The sequence below is a fragment of the Hypomesus nipponensis genome, chromosome 8 (assembly GCF_054491055.1).
Source record: "Hypomesus nipponensis isolate SF chromosome 8, ASM5449105v1, whole genome shotgun sequence".
Taxonomy (NCBI): domain Eukaryota; kingdom Metazoa; phylum Chordata; class Actinopteri; order Osmeriformes; family Osmeridae; genus Hypomesus; species Hypomesus nipponensis.
The window spans coordinates 15,460,882-15,485,331 of record NC_140368.1 but is presented as its reverse complement, the minus strand read 5'-3'; the positions used below and the strand labels follow the sequence as shown (position 1 = coordinate 15,485,331).

The following is a 24,450-nucleotide window of genomic DNA, read 5'->3' as shown; positions in this document are numbered from 1 at the left end:
CTTGATTCAACCTGGATTTTCTGTGTGGGTATTATAATTGAGACACAATTGAAGTTCATGATTTTATATCAGGCTGGATGTTGATGCCATCAAGCTCTTAAAAGAACTCCAACACAGAAAAGAGAACACCGGAACATAAATATATAGGCTATAGCTTTGCCAGTTGTTCCGCGTCTTCCATCAGTCTCTGCCGCCCTCCGACTCTGTCTAGACTCACTTGGTAACAGTAACTACCGATTTTGGCAGAGGAGAAGACACAAGTTTTTACAAGTTTCATAAGCACTTGCTCCATACTCTTCCTCCAACGAGCAACTCTTAGCTTTTGTTCTGAGGTAAAATTTGGTCAGAGAATGTCAAGATTCGGTCGTTCTGAAATCGTCTACTTTTCCCTGTGAAGGCAAGCTGTTTCACCTTTGGCCTAGTTCAGACAAAATCTGAATTTTCGCAATCTGAATTCACGCCATCTGAATTTCAAGAATCTGAATTCCTGCAATCTGAATTTTAGAAATTTGTATTTCTGGATCAAAATAATTCAGTTTTTTTTAAATTCGGCATACAAATAATTCAGATATTATATATTCAACAGTAAAATATTTCAGTTTTATGAAATTCGACATACAAATAATTCAGATCTTTCACATTCAAATTCAGATACTTTTGTCACCTTTCTAGCTCCATATTTAGGAAGTATACTTGATGAACTGAAAGTGCACTACACAGGTTACTTTAGAGTATTCCAAAGTATACTTTGAAGTACTTTAGGAAGTATACTTGATGAACTGAAAGTGCACTACACAGGCTACTTTACAGTATTCAAAAGTAAACCTTGAAATACACTAAGTGTACTTAAAGTTTACTAAATGACCTAAAAAGTGGGCCAATTCAGTTTACTTGGTACAAAAATAGTAAGTAAGACTTTATTTAAATAGCACATTTCATACAAGAATTGTAGCTCAAAGTGCTTTACATAAAATCAATAAAAACCTTGTCCGTGTAGAGCTTTGTATGTGAGGAAAAGGACCTTAAAGTCAATTCTGAAAGTGACAGTGAGCCAGGGTAAAGTAGCTAGGACAGGACTAATGTGTTCTCTCCTTTTAGTTTTGGTTGATAATCTAGCTGCAGAATTTTGAATGAGCTGTAGTTTTTCAGTGGTTTTCTTTGGAAGACTAGTGAAAAGTGCGTTACAGTAGTCCAGCCGGCTGGATATAAAAGCATGATAATAGTACACTTTTTATACCAAGTATACTTACAAAATAAACTTGAAGTATACTTCTTTTTTGTAAGGGTGAACTGGCTAGTTGACAGTTAAGCTCGCTAACAAAGCTAGCCTAGAGTAGCTTGCATAGATCCTACCCTTTTGGGGCCATTGTTATAATATTTCAATATCATTATGCCTCAATTAGCTAGTTATAGATAAAGAGTTGTGCTTTCAAGTGTATATAGTATCGTATATATTGTAGGTATTTAATTTAATATCAGTTTTGTAAGAAATAAGAAAATACTGTATCGTTAAGTTATTTGGAGTTGAATGTTTTGCCCTTTTGCACATTGCTAGTTTAAACCATAAGCTATTAAAGTGGTTAACTTGTGTGCAATAGATGTATTGTCTGGTTTATTTAGCTACTTTTCAGTACACCACATTAAGTACACCACTTAGTACTGTAAGTGACTTTGAATATTTAAAATTCAAATCATCACATGACCAAACTGGATTTGCTTCTGTTAAAATTTTAAACTGTATAAGGGTGAAATAAATCAATGTTATCATGTAAGCAACACAACTAATAACATTGCTAATTAGTGCTTTAGAGTAATAGTGTGCGAATAATCAAGCATTAAAAATAATCAATAATATTTGCGTCACAGGGGGGCCCCTAAATCAATTCTGCTTAATGCCCTATAAAAGGCTTGGGCCGGCCCTGCTCGTTCTTTTCAAGCCATTTGTAATTGAACTTTCATTTCCCCATGTTTCTAAGTTGAATCAACCATTGCAACCATTACCTGTATTGCCGATGCTTTACGGAATCAAAATCTGCAGTCGGTTTCGCTCTGACCTAACCATTGACAATGCAGCGCATATAGCCCACAACAAAATATTCGACCTGGCAGAACAGATTGCCTGCATTTTCGCTGTGACATGACACCAAAAAAATTAAGACCCATCCAATCTGAATTTAAGACAATGTAATACTTTTTAAGGCCTTATTTTTAGGAAAAGTGATTTAAGACTTTTTAAGACTTTTTAAGGAGCCGTGGGCACCCTGTTAAGTCAGTTAAAAAACAAGTCACTCAATAAGTGTCATTGTGTTCCTGGAGGAAATAACCTAACATAGTATCAGAGCCTGTTTAAGGAGAGCCTTGCCACTCCCTATTAAGCCCCATTGTACCGAATTTGGCAACAGTTCCACCAGAGTTCCACTGGGGGTGATTGCGAGCGAGTGCATGTTGAATGGGAGTCTATGGAGCTAAACGGCAAAATTAGTCTCTTTCGCCTGATTGTCGTTGCAAAATCTCCGATTTGATTGTAGTTTTTGCATGTTCAACATGGATTATAGGTCGAAGTTGAATGAACGAGTATTTATGTCCTTTTGATTTCTTAAATTTCTACATTTCTTACGTTGATGCCCATAACACGCTAGCATTCTGCTAATGAATTGGTTAGTGAAGGACTACTACGACCAGAGCTCCCGCTTGATGGCATCCGAAGCGGAATCAGAATGTCAGAGCATTAGCAACATTAGCAACAACATAAGCAAGCCAAAACTCTTTCTAGCATGTGTATTGACAGGGAGAGCCTAACCTGTCAGCTGTGTTGTCGATGCCCTGAGAGAAAAAGTGACCAGAGCTTGCCGTAAAACAGTAGTTCTGGTCGTACGATGTGTATGACGTCAATGACATTTTCAAAAGCTTTTTCGAACAGAAAGGCAACTTTAAAACAGCCAGCAGTCTAACAGCCAGCAGTCTGTATTTTTTTTGCCTCCCCTTTCGAATTCAGAATTCAAATTACTAGACAAAAACTTATATCCTGAGAAAAGTGGATTTTGAGGGGTACAGCTCCATAGACCTCCATTCTTTCTGCACTCGCTCGTTAGCGCCCTCACATGGAACTTCAACCAGTTCAGAACCCGGAAGTTTCCCGAGAGTGTCAGTTCTCTCTATATTAGACATTCTCTGATTGTATCCAACAAATCTTTCTTAACCCTTTCCTGCCAGACCATTCAAATATGGGAAATAAAATTCCCATGGTTCCCGCCTTAATATCTTTGCCGTCCAATTACCGATTTTATTTCTGAAAACTGCCAGATACTCATGACAACTTAAGTTTAAAGCACATATCATTGGTTAAGGAGTTACTGGGAGGGGGAAATAAATGTATCGTCAGAAACGGCAGCCATTGTTTTCCGAGGCGGAGCCAGAGCGGATACCATGGCAGATTGCCAACAGTGTTAGATTTACAGCTTCAAATTGAAATCGGAGACGATATTATGAGTAAAGACAAGTTTCTTAATATGTGTTGTCAATATTGTCAATTAAAAGTCTCAGCTTTTTACTTAAGAAGAATTTGTTTGTGGGAGTGACGCAAGTTTTTTCAGGAAAGAATTACGTGTCCGGCTTATTGAGAGGAGTATCCAGCCATAGCGCTAGCTACTTTTGGGGGAGGATAATTCCGGTTTCCCCGGAGGGAGGGAGGGAGGGAGGGCGGGAGGGCGGGCGGGCGGGAGAGAGGGGCTGTGAACAGTTGGTAGGAAGCCTGACACAAATATTTTGATTATGGAATGACGGACAACAATACTCATCAACCAGAAACGGCGAGGAACAATGCAAGACTATATGGTAGGTCATACAAAAACAAGTCCACATACTGTAGCACTGCTCATGTAGCTGGGGTGGTGGTCTGTTGTGCTGGTCTTAACTGGGGGTTGGGTTGTGTGCACAAGACAATTTCAAAATAGATGGCCCACACATGGACTGGACTAGCGCATGCTGCATTTAGCCACTCCAGTTAGGCTGCTTGACAAGGTTACACCAGACGCTGCTTAGCATGTTCTCTCTGTTTAACCTAACCCAGGTGCTACATTCATGCCTCCTGTGCTCCCCAGGTCTTCCCAAACTATCCTGGCTGCTTCAGCCACCCTCAGACCCCTGGTACCCGCTCCTACCAAGCTTACCTACTACCTCCTCTACCGCCGACTCCTCTTGGGCTCCAACCTCCTCCATTGAGGCAGACGAAGGATCAGAAAACTCCAATGGGGTCAACACGACTCAACAACAGGCAAGCCAGAGACAAGTTCCTGTTGGCTGCAAAGCTACAGTGCAGTCAGTCGGCAGAAGGACGATACTCAGCCTTCTGGTTAGATACAACCTGATACTCAGCAAGCTTGAAGGAGAGAGCTATTCTTAGACCTGCCAAACTCATATGGGGAGGGCAGGCTGCGTGTTTGGATGTGTGAATGTGTATGTTTATAGTGAGAGCATGATTCTGAAAGTATGAATGTGAGTGCATGTCTGAGTGTATGTGAGAATATGTTTGAGGGACTGCTATACTGTATTAAGCGACAGAGACAGTCTGAGGACAGAGCAGGAATTATCTGAGTCTATCTGACTTTGGATTACATCCAGTCACACAGAGATTTCATGATCTGCCATTTAGTGACAGTGTTTCATAATGTGCTCAAGTGAAATCTGGTGGTTCAACCTGATCTTCAATCACTTGGGCAACCCTCTGAGGATCATGTTTATTGGCTGTAGGTCAAAATTAGGCAGAGGCAACACATCTGCTGTAGAACATGGTTCCTATCAGGTCGGTAAAGTCTCCCCAGAGACACTGCTCTCTGCAGTGATGTGTACCAGTCTCCCAAAGCTGTAGGCTACTGCATAAAACGAACCACACACATGCTGGGCTCGGCTAAATTACATTACTTCCCAGGTTAAAGGGCATACATTAAGAAATATGCTAATTAGGGCTGAGATTTGGCTACACCGTTTCAACCGCGGTATACTTTTATACCAAATTGTTGTATTACACGTGTCAATTAAATGTCTGGCTGTTGTATTGTATATAAGCCATCATATAAATCGCATTCTTGCAATATTTAGAATTGTAGTTTAACTTTTATTTGATTTGCTATTTTCGTTTGACCTTGAAGCACATTTGCGTTGGTCTGACGGAATTTTCGATGTGGGAGTGAATTTTGTCTAAGCGGACCACATTCATGCCGATGCTAATTAATTATAGGGACCCATTCTGCAGGTAACCAATTTGATTTGTTGTTCAAGTTTTATGTCTCGTGCTGTAAAATTATTGTTGTAAAATTACACTGGTGGCGTTGCTAGTATTCTTGATCCAGGATGACTAGTGAAGGCTAACTACTTACTAGTGCCGTCAACGAATATTCTAAATTTGAATATATATTCGAATAGTGGTAAAAAAACAAATTTCGAATGTGAAAATTAATATTCTAATGTAAAAAAAGAGAAAACACAACTGCAGCGACAACGCGTCTGTCTGCTTTGCGGGTGGGCGCACGCCTGAGCGTCAAGGCCGATTTATACTTCTGCGTCTCCGTTAACGAACAGACGCACGCACGGAGTCGGACGGATTGGTTGAATTTATAATACTCCGACGGCTCTGCGTGCTGAAAGGAATTCACCGCTAGAACAGTAGATGGCGCTGCACTGCAATGTTCGCTAGGTTATCGAAAAGTCAAATTTACAAATTAGCCGCTTCATCAATAAAATAAGCACACTTAGCAACTACACTGCCCATTTCTCGTCACATTTTAATTCAGATGCTGATTTACATGTACTGTTTAGCTGAAATATGAATTGTAAAAACTTACAACAATGGCGGTCAAACCCCGCCCCCGGCCCTGACGCAAGCGGTTCTTAATATGGACCAATCACAGCCAAGGGGTATCCGTAAAATGACAGACGGAGAGTCAGGTAAATCAGGAGGTACACGCAGAGCTCTGCGAGAGGCTCGGAGAGGACACGGAGAGGGCATTTCTTGACGGAGAGGGCGTTCCCCGTGTGCGTGTGTGTAAAAACGCAGAGGTATAAATCAGCCTTCACTGCTGACAGTTGACTTGCGTGGAAGATGGCAGTAAGTGCAGAACCCAGCTTGACCGCAGCAGAAAGTGATTGTAACCCCCAAAAAACTAAAAAGTGATGTCTGGAAATATTTCAGATTTTGCTCAGTTGATGGTTAACTTGTTGATCCTACAGCTAAAGTAGTGTGTAAACTATCTAAGCTAGAGTTACCTTACAATTCAACAACTAACAACTTGAGACTACATCTCCATGTTTACCACAGCACAGCTCGCTCGGAGCGTTCAATGTCGGTTCTGTACTGTAAAACTTTAATGTAATTAATATTTGTTTCAATCACTGAATGAAGCCTGCCATATTTGGGACAAGAATCGCAACCTTAAATTGCTCGCACAAAACTCTTGATCAGAACTCATTGCATTGTTTATTGTTGTCGTTCATTTTACACCGCTATGCGCAGAGAGCGCGACGGTGCAGGAGAGAAAGAAAGACTGGGAGTCAGGTGACTGAACGGTGAGGGAGTCGGGCTAGTAATCAGAAGGTCGCCAGTTCGATTCCCGGCTGTGCCACATGACGTTGTGTCCTTGGGCAAGGCACTTCACCCTACTTGCCTCTGGGGGAATGTCCCTGTACTTACTGTAAGTCGCTCTGGATAAGAGCGTCTGCTAAATGACTAAATGTAATGTAATGTAAGACTGCATGTGTGCGATCGAGAGGCCAAGGTCTGCGGTCTTGGCCATTAGTTCATTTACTTATTTTTGTGTAGGTAATTTGTCAAATATGTTTAAACTTAAAGGGGCAATTGACAGTTTTTTTTTTGTATTTCAGACTGTTCCTTAAGGTCTCCAAATAGGGTATGTAACATTGGTTGGGTTGAAAATGGCCCGGGTGCTGTTCTATGCCCACTGACAGATCCTCTGAAAAGTTCCCGGGAAAAAACACTAGCTTTTCTCCTTTTATGGTATGCTCATTAATATTTAGATGAGCTGCGCGCTGATTGGTTGGTTTTCAACGAGTGAAGCTGGGGAGCAAAAACACAACACGACCAACAGCAGCACTCGCTGAAACACCAAAGTTGGAGACTTGAAATAAAAACATGCAAATAAATCTATTGTGTCTACACAACACTGTTTTCAACAGATTTACTATATATCATTTGAAATGATAACATTACTTGTTTCCACTTCTGTTGTTGAAACAAACTGGATTGACTTGGGTGGGTAGAACGTTAGGCTACAGCTTAGCAACCAAACCATATCCTGATTCTACTCGGCTTCAGTTAGCTAGCTAGCTAGCTCTAAATAACTTGCTGAAAAATAACATGACCAAGATCTGGACAAACATGCATCTTGAATTGTAGATTTACATTACACAGGTTATTTATTTGAATGAAACACAGTCAGGAACATGAATCAACGTTTATGGAGGATTATAGGGGCCAAAACTAAATAAATAAATACTTGGATAAATAAATTATTATATAACACAAAGCTTAAATAAATGACTAATTATATAATGTAATACCTAATTGATATACAAAATATATAAATTACAAATTAAATGAGACGCTAAATATATAAATGTTACATGTATTTGTGTGTACATATATATATATTTACATTTTAATGTGTTCACATTTATTTATTTATCCTTACATTTATTTACTTATCCTTACATTTATTTATTTATCCTTACATTTATCCACGGTGTAACTGGCTGCAGCAAAATAAATCCGTCGTCCCACGTCACCAAGTCAGGGGGCGGGTTCAAGCCTCTGATTGGTGGTTCAACTTGAATTGACTGCTTTTGACTATTCCAAGATGGCAGCACCTTGTGCGTATTCAATGAATGAAATATTGAATGCTACAGTGGTCGAAATGTTGGCGGTAGCTGAAGAGATGGAGGCACCTGCCAATTCACTTATTTTTTACATCATATTGAGAGCTTCGCTGAAATTATCGGAATGATATTGGCCCTAACTGACACAGACATCAATGAAAATGTGTTCACGATCCTCAGCAAGATGATACAGCATAAGGGTGGGCAAATCGATCTCAAGACCGACAGTGGCCGGGTTGGGAAACCCGGCAACAATCGATACCAACGTTGGTATCAACAGCCTGATTGATAGCGTGATAAGGTCGATACTTAAGTTTCATTCCACACTAAGTACACAACGCCCTTTACATCATAGTGGTTGTGCAAACACCGTCTAACTTCGCTCAAACTCACTTTGCCCCTCCCCTGCCAGGCTGAGTTGTTGCCGTGTACGTGCAGTAACACGACTCAGCGGCACACATTAACAGTATTTTTGACAAAACTCGTTGTCCTGTGTTTTATTTTGATCATAATCATGTACAATTAATTAAAGGAAACATTTTAAAAGTTCATTCAAATATTCACATTGATGATTCATTCACTTCACTTCAATTATGAGGCATTGCTTTCCCCGACACGAAAGTAGATTAACTGCTTTTCTAAGCCAAAAGTATCAGTATTGGCAATACTGGCCCTGTATTTATCCATTGCACACCCCTAGCAGCTGTAGAGTGAGGCGATAGAGGATCCCTCTAGATTGAAGAGAGCTTGATCAACTGGTGAAGTCTGCCTGGTGTGTAATACTGTTCATTCACCAATCAGAGGCTTTAACCCGCCCCCTGACTTGGTGACGGGGGACGACGGATTTATTTTGCTGCAGAAAGTTACACCGTGGATAAATGTAAGTATAAATAAATACATGTAATTATAAATAAATAAATGTAAGTATAAATAAATAAATGTGAACACATTAAAATGTAAATATATATATATATATATATATATATATAGCGTCACTGTGTCCAATCACGACCGCTGTAAACCACTATTGTCCAAACCCGAACGGGGTTTGGACAATAGGCTAAATTACCGGCGCCAGCGTCTTTTTACCGGCTCTAGTAAAGGATAAGCTAACTCTATAATTTTTTTTACAATATTTAGTTCGAAAGGTAAGAAGTTAAAGCTTAACGTGAAATCAGTAAATCAGCTGAAAACGTGATACAATCATTTTTATCAATATTTGAAGTGGCATTTTATCAGAATGTTAGCTAAAAACCGGTTGGGATTGGACACAGTGACGTTATATATATATATTAGTGCTGTCAGTTTAACGCGTTATTAACGGCGTTAACGCAAACCCAAATTAACGGCGTCAATTTTCTTATCGCGCGATTAACGCTATTTTTGGCCTTGCAGACTTTGTAGTTTTTTTCACATGCTGTTGCAACAATTACCGACTTTAGAAAAACTACAACACCACACCGGATCTAGCTAGACCGGAAACAAAACAACAGGCGCGCCACAAACACAGCCGGCTAAAGAGAAACAAACACTTGTTTGGCTTGCGAGCCGGCTAAAGAGTAGTAGCAGAGCCCGTTTACGGATATTAGACATTCTCTTGTAGTAGGCTAACGTTACGTTTTGAGTGGATGGCGAGTGCGAGATGCCGAAATGGATGCCAATAAGATTCTGAATGGAGAGTTTACTTTTAAAAAGTTGCCAAATGGTTCCATTGACAAGACCAGTGATCTGTGTGTTTTGTCGTTGTAAACTGAGCTATCATCGCAGCACGTCCAGTCTGAAATACCACTTGATGGCCAAGCACACAGCTGATGCGAATTCTCCGCCCCCTCGTCAAAGCCAGGCGATTGCTATGTTGTTTTCAATAAAAAAAATATTGGCACGAAGCAATCCGAACCACTTTTCCATGTTGATAAGAGCATTAAAATTTGAAAAAAAGAATGTGACAAAAAGAAATCAAGGGACATTGAGAATAGATTAAAATGTGCGATTAATTGTGATTAATCGCGAGTTAACTATGACATTAATGCGATTAATCGCGATTAAATATTTTAATCGTTTGACAGCACTAATATATATATATATATATATATATATATATATATATATATATATATATATACACACACAAATACATGTAACATTTATATATTTAGTGTTTCATTTAATTTGTAATTTATAGATTTTGTCTGTCAATTAGGCATTACATAATATAATTATTAATTTATTTAAGCTTTGTGTTATAATATTTATTTAGTTAGTTTTGGCCCCTATAATCCTCCATAAACGTTAGCCCCACTGCCAATAAACTAGGCTAAATTATCACACATTCTACCTATGCTCTTGCGTTAGCAAGCTAAACTTGTTTACATGCCTACAGTCTAGGTGTTACTAGTAACAGTTACTAGCAATGGTACCGTATCCTGTATCAAGCACCTGCCTTTCTCCAGTTCTTTCGAATAGATTATCTAGACAGGCGTTAGCAATAAGCCAGACTGTTCGTTTTCTGGCTATTTTTCGGAAGCGCCCCTTCTAATGCCGACTACAGCTAGTCTAGCTAGTCATTTAATGTGTGTAGAACTGTATTTAGCATTCTACCTGGTATGCTATATTATACAGGAAACGTTAGCATTGCTAATAACTGTTAGCACAACATCATACTGTCCTTATAGGCGGTTGCAATGAGCATACGGTCAGAACAGCACCTCTTTCCAGGTTCAGCTTCCTAGCAAATCCTGCTTGCAATTGTCCAAGGTTGTCAAAACTGTCTTGGGTGAAATGTCCAGAGCAAATGAATGATTGAGTGTCGAACTTCGCCGGGATCTTCTCATGAGACAACAGCAGCCATGCCTGTTGAATGTTTGGCTCCTTGGCTTGGGAAGACTGTGATTGTTAGCCTTCCCTGTAGGCTACAGCCTGGAACACAGCATTTACGACCGTGGTCCATTTTCAATATCCTTGTTATAATTCAAAACGTTCTTCTTTGTAATTCCTTATAAGTAGCTTACACAGAGCAGCGCGCAGCTAAACTAGTATCGGAGATAGACGCTATCTCAGGCTGGTCTGGATGTAAATTCTGGGGCGTGAGAAAGATACAGACCAGAGCCAATAAGAGGGCGATCACCGGTCCTACGTAGGACCGGTAGCTTTGTTGAAAAGCTAGCGTTTTACAGCCAAATTTTTTCTTTTTGAGATTTGAATAGGAAAGAGGTGTGAATGGACTTTGATATTCACGGTATGTTTATTTTACCCACCGAACTGTGGTTATTCAACTATTCCAAGGTAAAATCGGTTTTGCAGTCAATTGCCCCTTTAAGTAAATTAGGCCTACCTACAGTGTACAAGTAGTTATGTTTCGTTGTATTAACTTGTCCTGTTATGACGTACCCAATGCGCAACCAGAAATTCGAATATATGTTTTTTGAAGGGAATATTCAAACGTTGCCATTTTAACAGCCCTACTACTTACTAACTGAGAGTGAGGTCATGCCTGGTAATATCAAACTGAGGCTTTAACGTATCGACCGAGCTTTAACGAGGTTGATACGCCAAAACCAAATTTATATGGATAGTAAAACTCAGACTGATCGCTTTCGTTCATTTAGAAATTTTTGTCGGAGGACATTATGGATGAGCCAATCGTTTGGTCAACGAGTGACGTTGCGGCAACGTAAGGGCAACGTAACTGTGTTACTTAGCTGGGAACGCTCATCCCCATACTTTTGAGTCTTGTTTTTAACTCAAGTGTTGTGTCATGCAGTTGTTTTTTTTGTAATAAATAATTGTGTGATGATGAAGTACGGTATGGTTATTTTGTACCATTTCTTAATTAAATTCACAGAATAATTACTATACCGTGACATACCGTAACCGTGATATTAAAACGTGTTTTCTCAGTTCCTCTTGGTCAAGCACTGACACCTCACAAACTGAGAACCTGTGTTTGCGAATGTCTAGTTGCAGACAAGGAACTAGCCATGGATAGCCTGCAGGCTCGGTCTCTGATAAGCAATACTTCTTTTTTCTTTAATTTTTATACACTCATGTAAGTTTATAAACACAAAGGACACAAAACACACAAACGTGCAAACTCGGTTTTAACACATCCGTTTCTCCAGGGGTGGTCTTGATGAAATACTGTGCACTGGAGAAAGATACACTGTCATCGCAGAAGAGGGAAAGAATTGCAGTTGTAGCAGGCCACATAAAATATGAACGTTACTTTCTGTTTTAGCTGGTATTATCACAGGTGTGTGACCAGATTCTCTTACAATTATTCTTCAAAAACGTGGATGCTGACGAAGCAAGCTACCCGGCTGGTAGCGTTACATCTCTTATAATAACCAGCGATTACTACCTAGCTTTCTGTAGCGTTCAGTGTGTTGTCAGCATCACCAGCAAACCACAAGAAAACGACACTATCAAGAATGCAGCTAGAGTGAACTAGTGCACTAGTTCCAGTGTTTGCTGAAGTACTGACTGTCCAGCTAACGTATCGTGCTATTCAGGCTAGCTAATGTAGCTTTTTTGGTGAAGGGTACTGACCTTTTTTGGCAGGATTTCTGGAATTCCTCCTACTTGGAGCCATGTCAGTAAAGTGCAGCTATACAGTTGCTAGATAGTCCACAAATAATGTTGGTAAAGCTAGCAACGCAATTTAGCAATGTTTTACGAGATGTTTGATATAAAGATATATGTATGTATCTATATGTATTGTCTGCAGTGATGGACAAGGACATACGAGGTTTCAATTCTAACCCAAATTTACGTCCGCCTCTTGGATAGTCTCAGGCTAAGGTCCATGGCACACCACACAACTACATGATTGACATAGAATTGTACCAGTCCATAACAACAACATTGGTGTAGACCAATTGTAGACCAATAGTCTTTCGGAACAGTTCCCTAGTCCCGCCCTTACCGTCAACGGGAAGAACATGGCAGAGTGTGACGGAAGTTTTCACATCGTATCTCACCCGTGTTAACTTCGCTGGCGAGTGTGTTAAGTATTTCACAATCTGTTAAGACCACACTATCTGATACGAAAATACGTTCACTTTCTCATTTACATTTATTCATTTAGTAGACAGACGTTTTTATCCAAAGCGACTTCCAAGAGAGAGCTTTACAAAGAGCATAGGTCACTGATAATAACAAGATAGCCCCCAAAACATTGCGGCAGGGCTCTCAAGTGTCACGCATTTTAGTCGAGCCTGCCACTTATCAGCCAGCCCCCAAAAAAGAAAGGGTCTACACCAGGGGTTTTCAAAGTGTAAGACAGTGAGCCTCCCTTGAGAGAACATGAAGTCACCGGGGCCTCCCCCATTTTAACGGGGTCATAGAATGATTTTTTGGGGGGTATTTCACACTGTTCCTTAAGGTCTCCGAATAGGGTATGTAACATTGGTTGGGCTGAAAATGTCCCGGGTGCTGTTCTATGCGCCCTAATGCACCCTGTGAAATAGCTCTGGAATAAAACAAGAGGGTTTCTTCTTTCTATGGTATGCTCATGAATATATAGATGAGCTGCGTGCTGATTGGTTGGTTTACAACCAGTGAAGCTGCAGAGCATAACCCAACATAACTCACTGAAACATCGAAGGTGGCGACTTGAAATAAAAACATACAAATAAATCTATTGTGTCTGCACAACACAGTTTTCAACAGATTGACTAGACATCATTTGAAATGACAACGTTAGTTGTTTCCAGTTCTGTTGTCGAGCAAATGGGATCAACATAGGCAGTGCCGCCGCTCCCGCCACTCGCATTGCGCGTAGGGCACCAAGTGCTGAGGGGGCACCAAAAATAGCTTAATGAAAAATCATCATAGTCATAATAATTATAATGCAGATATTATTTTAGTATAGAAATAGTATGCTCTTTTTAGGCATGCATATCACAAAACAGCCAGAACAAGAGATATATTTAATTGCTCAAGAAAGTAACGATGGTGCCCCCCCCCCCCCCCCCCAAAAAAAACACTCGACTTTATCATGTACCAAAAATACATGGCACTCCTTTCCCTGCAAAGAAGTGTTGAGCACATTTATCTTTTCAAAGATATCAGACAAATAGGCTAACCTTGTCACCCAGTTCATGTCCTCCATGTGTTTCACCAACGGAGAGTTGTTTTAGGCGAGAAATAGGAGGACTTCCTCACGCAAGTCACACAGGCGGGTGAGGACCTTGCCCCGGGACAAGAGGCGATGAGAAATGCGCACCCGAACCTAAGACCTAGTCAAGGTTTTGATGTGAGGTGAAATCGTAACTTCACATTAATGCGAGCGTGCATGGTGCGCGAGCAACATTTTTTGCATTAATTTCAGTGCAAATTTTTTTTTTGCTTTATGTAGCCTAGCTTAATATGAACATTAAGTTGGACTCATATTCTTATATTTTCCGGAAATTACAACCCAAATGTTTACCTGAAAGATTCAGGGCTTTTGAGAAAACATATTTTTCCCACCCTTGCAGGAACCTAGATTTATGAAGTGACAGATCTTTCTTTTTTTACCTGGCTTTTTCAGTTCCTCCTGGCATCTTTTTCCCTTCTATTTTATTCTTCTCTTATCAGCTTAATCTAGCTAACTCCCTCCACAACAATAAATGATGGTTTATTTATGGAGTTAGATTAGTTTCAGCTTGTCCCTGATTAACAAGCAATATTTCACCTACATGCTACCAGACGACATTGCTTGTGATCTGAAGGAGACGATGTGCATTATTATGGCAGGTTGTTGAAGTCCACAGACACGTTAATGTGATTGGCTAAAATTGAAAGAGAGGATCTGATAGACTGCAGAGAATATACTTTAGAAAAAATGCATTTGTGAATCTAAGCGCGTCAGGAAAGTTCCAAAAATCCACACCAACGACTGCAGGGATTTGTAACTCGTGTTTTCCAATTTGTAACTCGTGTTCTCCGATTTGTAACTTGTGTTTGTCAGGTTGCAAACAAATGTAATGGGGGTCATTTATTTGTGAATCGTGTTACATTTGTGAATCACGAAATACATTTGTGAATCGTGTTACGTTTGTTTGAATCGTGTTAGGTTTGTTTGAATCGTGTTACGTTTGTTTGAATCGTGTTACATTTGTTTGTTTGAATTATGAAACTAATCTAACTCCATATTTATTGTCTCCATGGCAAACACTTGGTACAGGCACTTGTGTTTGAGAAAGAGAGCATGCGCGACAACTGAAAACTGCACTTTTTAATGCACGGTGTGATAATGTGCTTATTTAGATTAAAACCTAGTGTAGCCCATTAGCTTACTTATCAGTCACACAGTAACTTAACAAATTTAACACATATCCTTTCATTCAGTGTGTGAAAAAAACAAAGAGAAAGCAGCCGATTTTATAAGCGGGCAGAGCGGCCCACTGTGAATTCTCCCGATGGCCTGAAAACTATTAATAAACAAGCAATATTTTGGGGGGTGCTATCGGGGTGCTTTGGTCTTTCTTGGGGGTGCTGAAGCACCTGCTAGCCCCTCCCTAGCGCTGCCCGTTTCGCCGATGCTGTGGGGCTTACCCGCCTTTGCAATAGGCCTACGTAATGCAACGAGATATGATGCCTCAGTTAGGGTTAGCCTCTTTGCAGACCACACATTGTGGCTTTTGAACATCGTATGGCCCTATCCAAGAAAATCCCAACTTTATATATACCTAGTCATATTTTCTGCGCTTTCTGCTGGGTTCAGACATTTTCTATCGGCAAAGTTGCTGTCACCGCTAGCTAAAGATGTTTTGTGTCAAGTATACTTCACATGCTGTCCAGACTGAGAGAATGATTAAATGACATTAAAATATGTATATTCCATATATCTACCAAATTATAATTTTCCAGAAAGCATATTTTTTTCAATAATAAAAAATATATATACTTGCCGCCTCCCCTGAAACTCTTTGGCGCCCCCCCTGGTCTACACAATAGCCAATTGGAAAAATCGCTTGGTATGTCAGAGGTGGCAGGTTAAACCCAGCGCGGGACTAACATAGGCCCAATACCTCTGAAGGAACTTGCAATACTTTGTCTGTTATGTAAAATAGGCCTAGTCATATTTTTGTTATCACACGATGACTGACATATTGTCACATTATAAACATCTCTTTCCAAATAGGCGTAATAATTGTCACTCTTGCCTGTCTTCAAAACTTGAGAGCCCTGATTTAGTCTTTTATCAGACGCTCTTATCGATTGCGACTTACAGTACAGGCAGTGGCGTAACTATAGGGAGTGCAGGGAGTGCAGCCGCACTAGGGCCCGTGGCGAAAGGGGGCCCGTCCTCGATCTCAAGTGAGAACTGACCAGGCCTCTCGCTCCGCGTAAATCACAGAAAGGTTAACATATGATCCAGTCCTATCAATTCACAAACATTTCTCAATTATGGTGTCAGTTATTCTCACCTGCCCAATAAACATTTTAACAATGGTCAGTTTTAACAACAGCAAATAGCCTCATTCATTTTGCCTCATTTGCCTTTTGCTGAATGAAACAAATCTCGTTTTTATTAAGTGATATTGTCTGGGTAATATGTTGTCAACGATTCTATAGCCCACCCACACGTTGTGATTGTTTGCCATCCTGTTGTGTTGCATTGCCTTGTGTGTTGAGTAATTGCAGTTACGCTACCCCATGCCCTTCATTCAAAAACACAAAAGTGGCTGCAAGAAGCGGCACGAACGCAAAGAGCAGGATGAAAGGGTGGCAAAGCTGGCAAAATTATCTCCATTTGGATTTGTGGCGAGGTGTTCAAAAGGACGCTACGGCTGACCCCCAGCCCAACAGCAATGAGTGAAACTCAGCCACCAGGGTAGGCTAACGTTTACTGTCTGGTATAGCCTATTGAATGCATTTAGACATGGCTATTAAACGTCATTAAATGCACATATAGGCATAAGGCAGCAGCCAGGTTAGATATTGAAAACAATGTGCAGGATGTTGTTGGAAAATAGCTAACGCTAGATAGGCTAATCACTCATCATGGCTACCCTTACAAAAAATAAGTATATTAAAGTATACTATAAGTATACTAAAATATCGATAGTACACTTTTAGTTCACTTTTGATATACTTTTAAGAAGTATGCTTAGAAAATAGTTCACTTTTAATATACTTTTAAGAAGTATACTTAGAACATAGTTTACTTTTAATATACTTTTAAGTATGCTTTGAAAATAGTTCACTTTTGTATACTGCAAAGTAGCCTGTGAAGTGCACTTTCAGTTCATCAAGTATACTTCCTCAAGTACTTCAAAGTATACTTTGGAATACCCTAAAGTAGCCTGTGTAGTGCACTTTCAGTTCATCAAGTATACTTCCTAAAGAACCTCATAGTATACTTTGCAATACTTTCAAGTGCACTTTCATTTAATGTAAGTACGTCAACAAGTAAACTTCTAAATGTAATTTTACTATTATTTACTAATGTATTAAAATGTTTATGGGCCCCTCAAACACCTCAGATCTTGAGTCACTTGGCGAGAACGGGGCCCTCATAATAGTTTACTGCAGATTTGTAGCTCTTCACTACATACTCAATAACGTACTTTTAAGAAGTATGCTTAGAAACAGAAAATGGTATACATTTTTTTCTGGAGTAGGATGTATGTTTTCTATTATTATACAGCAAAAACAGTCAAAATAATTTTAAAGTACATTACAGGTTACATTTTTTAGATCCATCTCATTCTAATTATTCATGTCTATGAAAATCTAATGCATTGCACATTTAATCATTTTTTGTTACTGAAGCTGTAATCTTAATTACTGCTAAAACATTCTGAAACCCTATACTCTTATACAAATAATTATCAATTGGAGTATTAATGGAAAAAAAAAAAAAGCTACTTGAGAATTTGAAGGTTATACTGTCAAACTGACTGAAGAATGAAATAACGACGTGAAATAATGGAGATAGTGTGGCTCATTGGCTAGTCAATTCCCATGATGCAAGGCGGTAAATAGTGTTAAAATTTGCTGAGAAGTTTGCCGTTTGTTCGAAATACAAATGTAATTTCATGAATTTTGTTTTTTAAATGTGTCTGCTTAGAATGTAGAGTTTTGTTGCGTGGTAATTGTCTTTGTTGTTCTGGTTTACCATTGTAACCATGAGTTAAATCACTGTTACATTTGATAAGAACAGCTGGATTCTTGGAATGTTATTGAGTATACATAGCCTGGCTGCCAGCACAACTTCTCCCCGCCCACCAAAAAATTTGATCAGGAATTTGGGTCTGGAGGGTCTCGTATTGGGGAACAACTAGCCTGACGTTGTCATACTCATAATTCTAGTCAGAATATGAGTCTGAGAACTCTCCGTTGGGCTTTGACTACGGGGCGTGTTTCAAACGAGCCTGGAAAACAAATGCCTCTTCGCTCAATTGGATAGACCTACAACCACAGAAAACTACAGAAAAACTGAATCTGGGCGTATGAAATTGCCAGGGCGGGCTTTATACAATGATGGACAGATGATCAACAGTAACGTAATCACCCACGTCACAAAAGAGCGCTTAAGTTGAATTCGTTTTGAACAAACAACATATTACGTTGCTCTGATTGGTTGTAGGTCTATCCAATTGAGCGAAGAGGCATTTGTTTTCCTGGCTCGTTTGAAACATGCCCGTGGTCAAAGCCCAACGGAGAGTTCTCAGACTCATATTCTGACTAGAATTATGAGTATGACAACGTCAGGCTAGAGTATGCAGTGAAGAGCTACGAATCTGCAGTAAATTATTATGAGGTCCCCGTTCTCGCCAAGTGACTCAAGATCTGAGGCGTTTGAGGGGCCCATAAACATTTAAATACATTAGTAAATAATAGTAAAATTACATTTAGAAGTTTACTTGTTGACGTACTTACATTAAATGAAAGTGCACTTGAAAGTATTGCAAAGTATACTTTGAGGTTCTTTAGGAAGTATACTTGATGAACTGAAAGTGCACTACACAGGCTACTTTAGAGTATTCAAAAGTATACTTTGAAGTACTTAAGTATATTTGATGAACTGAAAGTGCACTACACAGGCTACTTTGCAGTATTCAAAAGTAAACCTTGAAATATACTAAAGTGTACTTTAAAGTGTACTAAATGACCTAAAAAGTGGGCCAATTCAGTTTACTTAGTACAAAAAAGTATATAAATAAGTACACTGCTAGTATACTTTAAGTAATGTGATAATAGTATACTTTTTATACTAAGTATACTTACAAAATAAACTTGAAGTATACTTCTTTTTTGTAAGGGTAATCAATCAATTCACAATGTGTATTGTAATAAGCAGTGTTGGGAAAGTTCACTTTCTACATGAACTAGTTCAGTTCGTAGTTCATAATTCAAAATGTTGAACTAAGTTTAATGCTCCAAATAATGAACTAAGTTAGTTTTCAATATGTGGCTGCCATCTGCAATACCGCTCTCTGCCTCTACGCAATTCGGCGTTCTCACACTTGCCATGCATAGACAGTAGAAGAAAGAAAGAAAGAAAGAACACGCAGCGATTGACAGGTTGGGTAACCCTGGACACAAGACTGTTAACGGTGTGTTTTTAGCCTGGAAGTCTCTAGAAATCTGGCACCTTATTAAACAAAATTAAAAAGAGTGAACGTACCATTCACCGACACCAGAATGAATGCGTCCACTGCAAAGTATCGTTCATCAGGCTGTAATACAGTAGGCTACGTTCAGTTCACGTTCACCAAAATTATGAGCAAGTTCATGAACGTGTTTAGACGCAACACTGATAAGTACAATTCCATGCGCCTCGCTAAGATCAACACTCAATAATTTCGCCCGACGATAGGTCGGTTAAGGGGCCCGTTGGTGAGATCTGCACTCGGGCCGCCAAGTCATTGTTACGCCGCTGAGTACAGGGACATTCCCCAGAGGCAAGTAGGGTGAAGTGGCTTGCCCAAGGACCAGGGGCGTAACCACCAATTTGTTCTAAGGCCTACCCAAAAACGTAAATATCTCCGAAAAATTATGCACCTCGCAAAGTAGATAAGTAAAAAAAAAAATGAAAAGATGCCTATCCATATTTTTCTAGGCCTACACCCAAAAAAAAATTCTGGCTATGTCCCTGCCAAGGACACAACATAATTTTGCATTTTCCCTAACCCCTTAGCCACCTAACTCTGACAGCCAATAGCCTACTATTGTTGAAGAAAGGATTTAGTTTAGTTGAGTTATGGTTGTATTATCAATCTGCAGATTGGAAAAATAGTTTAACATAGCCCAATACATAAAATGACAAATTTCCATGCATTGGTTTGTGCAAGTTCTTATGCAAAAACAATGAAATTCGCGACCATGCAGTTTGTCAGCGATAAAGTAAGCAAACAGCACTTGATGTCTGACGTCAACGCAGCAAACAACGAGAAGCAGGAATGTCCAACTTAAAGGAGCTGTTTTTAACTCCTCTCCGACTGCAAGCGGCAACTCTTGCCGGTTGTTTCATGCAGCCGATGTCAAATACTTATTTTATCTCGTGCTGGGTAAAGTTGCTCTCACATACTTTGCAATACTTTCAAGTGCACTTTCAAATAATGTAAGTACTTCAAGAAGTAAACTGATTACATTTAATTTTACTATGACTTGCTAATATATTAAATGTGTAGGAGCCCCTTAAACGCACGCCTCAGATCTTGCCTTGTGGCGAGAACAGGGGCCCTCGCAAAGTTACACTGCAGACTCTTAGCTGAAAGAAGCAATTTATAGACCAATTATCACCCTACGTCACACGACTGTAAAGCAGGCTCAACTGCACATGTCGGTTGCAAAAGACAAACTTCTACCGGGTCTATTACACTCGGAGTGTCGATCAGGTCATCATATATCTCTGGCCACTGGATTTCAGGGCTTGACAAACTTTTTGAGGCACTTGTCCTACATTTACGTTTCACTTGTCCATGCACAAAAGTCACTTGACCCCGATACCTTTAAATAGCCTGACCAAGTGATCGGACAAAACTAGCCTGGCTAACGGAGGTCGCTTTCTCAGGCAAATCACGAATGAAACAGGCTCGGTTAAAGAAATCCGAGATGCTGGCTATCTTCAGCAGGCTTGTATCTACAACAGGCAGTCCTCCCTGATGTTTTGGGGGTAGAATGGAGTGAACAGGCAAAACTCGGCTGACTTGGGCAAAAGTAGCCTGGCTAACGTAGGTCGCTTTCTCAGGCAAATGATGAATGAAACAGGTTTGGTTAAAGAAATCCGAGATGCTGGCTAGCAGGCTCGTTTCTAAAATAGGCCGTCCTCCCAGACGTTTCTGGTGTAGAATGGAGTGAAATACAACATTGTGCACACTGCCAGTGAGCGACCCGAGTCTGACTGATGCTAACGTCAAAAATATCGGACCAGCTGGTTAAAAGCAGAATTTCCATATCTCTTGAAAGCTGCCCAGCTCGACTTTATAGATGTAGAATTGACTAAAATTATGAACTTTGTGACATGATGTGAAGAGATTGCTGCAGCCCGACTATGCAGTCTACCGGGCGACATTCCCACTCAAATTTCAAGACTTTCGTGATCCAAATCAAAATTCTGATGCGACAGATCAATGGGGAATCGCTTTCTCTCTTACATTGCGTGTCCACTGCAGCGACGCGATGCGAGCGACAACATGTTTTCCATTCATTTTCTATGGAGCAAGGCGAATCGCTTGCGTGGTGCATTGTGGGTAGCGACGCGACGCGACAGAGCAGAGATTTTCTCAACTTTATGCAAATGAGGAACGATTTTTGCTAGCGATGGCCAATCGTGTTTTCTTGTTTCTCGTAACGTAGCAACCATGGTAAACATTTCTAGCTTTCTAGGTTTCAAGGTGGAGGAGAAACTAATCGTTTGTGTGGCTGCTTACCCAGTCCTGTACGATACATAGCTTTATTATATGGCAACGACGGTACGAGCTTTCTGATTGGCTAATGGGGAGTCATGCCAGACGCGTATTGCCCTCCTCAGCGGTCAATACGGCTCCGTATTGCCCTCTGACGTGATCTTCAAACTGAGCGACGAGTCAGCTGCTGAGTTTTACTATCCAGATGATGCTGAAAAGATTTGTCATCGAAAGAGAGGATGAAATTAAAACTATTTTAGCAGAACCATGTTGTCCACTTTCTATCAAAAGTAATGAGTTGCTAGGCAACACATGAAACCCAGCATGAGAAGACTTGAGAGCTAGCTACAATTAGCCTAGAGGTACCATTTATTTTTGTTTACAAAATGAAAAGAAGCTAAAAATGCCATATAATAAAGTACTTACTAACCTCGACCGTTCGGTCATGCCGGGAAATATCAAACCTCGGCTTTGCTGTATCAACCTCGCTATCACTCGGTCGATACGTTCCAGCCTCAGTTTGATATTTCCCGGTGTTGTCGCCCAACTGGTTACCACGCTAACTGGTTCCCCAGCTGTGCGTTCACGCATCAGTCTTCCTCAATCACCAGATTCGTCACAAATTCACAAACATGCGACTGGCGATTTTCAAGTCGGATCTCATATTTGCTGCGGCGAATATGAAAGTATGAAAGTATAGGTTACGTGCGCACTACATTACATCCATTCACAACAAAATAAATGGAGACAAAATAAAACATTTGCGTGCTCGCATGAAGTGGGATTCGATCGCACTAGAGCAAAAACTCACTCCACATGGCAGTCCGTTGCCTTACACTGAGAGCTGTTTAGCTCACAAAATACTACCAAATCGGTACGTATTTATTAACTACGTTGGCCTTCAGGTAACATCTTGTTTTGGCTTCTTCTAAAACAACTGGTTCCCATAGACACTACCCGAATTTAGGCTACTAATCACGTATTTGGGGTTGTTTCGAACCATTGGCCGTATTTTCCACGACATCACAGCTCCTTCTAACACCACATATTAAGAATTCATACTAAGAACGTCGCTGCTAACCCAGATAATACGATCAAAATAGCCTACGCGCAACCCTTTGAAACACAACATGTGTCCATTCGTTTCCTATGCGATTTCGTGTATGGCTGAGTGTTTCTTTGCTGTATCTTTTGAAATCAATTCATTTCAAAGTTGTATATGTAGCGAGCACTAGCGTACATTACAGCCATTCGCCAGGACAAAATAAATGGAAGCTAAGAAAATAAAAAAAAACGTTTTTCCCGGTTTTTTTTCATATTTGCCGCAGCAAATATGAGATCCGACTTGAAAATCGCCAGTAGCATGTTTGTGAATTTGTGACGAATCAGGTGATGGAGGAAGACTGATGCGTGAACGCACAGCTGGGGAACCAGTTAGCGTGGTAACCAGTTGGGCGACAACACCGGCATGACCTCACTCTCGGTTAGTAAGTAGTTAATATTCGTACAGAGCTGTTAATTAAAAAAAAACAAAGCATGGCGCAAGGTTGCCGAAGTTGTTGGTGCTTGTACTTTCTAATTCAGTTTACCAGAGACTGAGGAATATAATAAAACGTTTTTTACACATGTCAACGTGTATGTCTATTAAACAGTTTTGTATTTTGTATACAAGTTGTATTTTGATCGATGTTGCGAGTACGTAAACCCAAGTCTGCACACTTGGCCATTACAACTACAACAGTGACTTTAGAGAACTACATTCTACATTCATCTGTTTGAAACGCCCCCGAGCGTGGTGAACTGTGGGAAGGCGAGCGATGGCAAGCGATTTGCGTCGCTGCAGTGGACACGCACTGTTAAAGGCTGTCCTCCTTGACTTTTTTGGTCTTTTTAAATCCAACTATTTGTATGATCCGTGTGGTCCTTTTGCCGTTTTAAATGCTCTTATTTCCCGGTTTTCTGCAGCCACATTGCGCGCGCCTCCCAAATGTTTACAAACAATAAATTGGTCTATAGTAGCCAACTGTGCACAGCCTCTGAGAATGTCTAATATAGGGAGAACTTAGCCTGACGTTGTCATACTCATAATTCTAGTCAGAATATGAGTCTGAAAACTCTCCGTTGGGCTGTGACTATGGGGCGTGTGTCAACCGAGCTCGTAAAACAAATGCCTCTTCGCTCAATTGGATAGACCTGCAACCAATCAGAGCAACGTAACATGTTGTTTGTTGAAAACAAATTCAACCCAAGCGCTCTTTGGTGACGTTGTTGATTAAGTTACTGTTGATCATATGTCCATCATCGTATAAAGCCCGCCCTGACAATTTAATTGGTCCAAACAGCTCCTGTTCGGATATAGTTTTTCCGCAATCGAGCCCCTCCAGACCCATCTTCCCGACCAAATTTTTTAGTGGGCAGGGATAAATTGGGCTGGTGTGAAGGAATGATAACATACTGCTAATCGATGCTGCTATACAAATCGATACCTCATATATGTATGTACACCCATTTGTCACGTAATGCTTACTACTAAAACATGTACCCAATTATAATCAATTGAATTAACAGAGAACTAATGAGATCATGCAACAGGATGCATTTCTGTGCAAGTGAGACCTGGCTGAGATTGGAATGTGTGCGTCTAAGTAACACTGGAGTGTGCAAACACGTCAAGGTCAGACAGGAGGAGAGTTTGGGCCGCTCAGAGACTGGTGCGAGTACA

The 24,450-nt window shown here is 40.2% G+C and overlaps 1 protein-coding gene across 10 annotated transcripts in view; it reads right to left on the bottom strand.

Annotated features, from left to right (window-relative positions):
- LOC146275296 (uncharacterized) overlaps positions 1-12,653 on the bottom strand; it is a 52,296-nt gene extending 39,643 nt beyond the window's left edge. For 7 of the 10 annotated variants that reach the window (XM_084703257.1, XM_084703258.1, XM_084703260.1 and 4 more), the window contains exon 1: positions 4,170-4,328. In XM_084703257.1, the coding sequence (XP_084559383.1) occupies positions 4,170-4,218 (49 nt within the window). In that variant the 5' untranslated portion in view covers positions 4,219-4,328. Of the gene's footprint in view, positions 1-4,169; positions 4,333-12,432 lie in introns of those variants that run through there. The other 3 variants (XM_084703259.1, XM_084703271.1, XM_084703266.1) reach the window with 3 other exon arrangements.
- Positions 12,654-24,450: the final 11,797 nt, after the last annotated feature.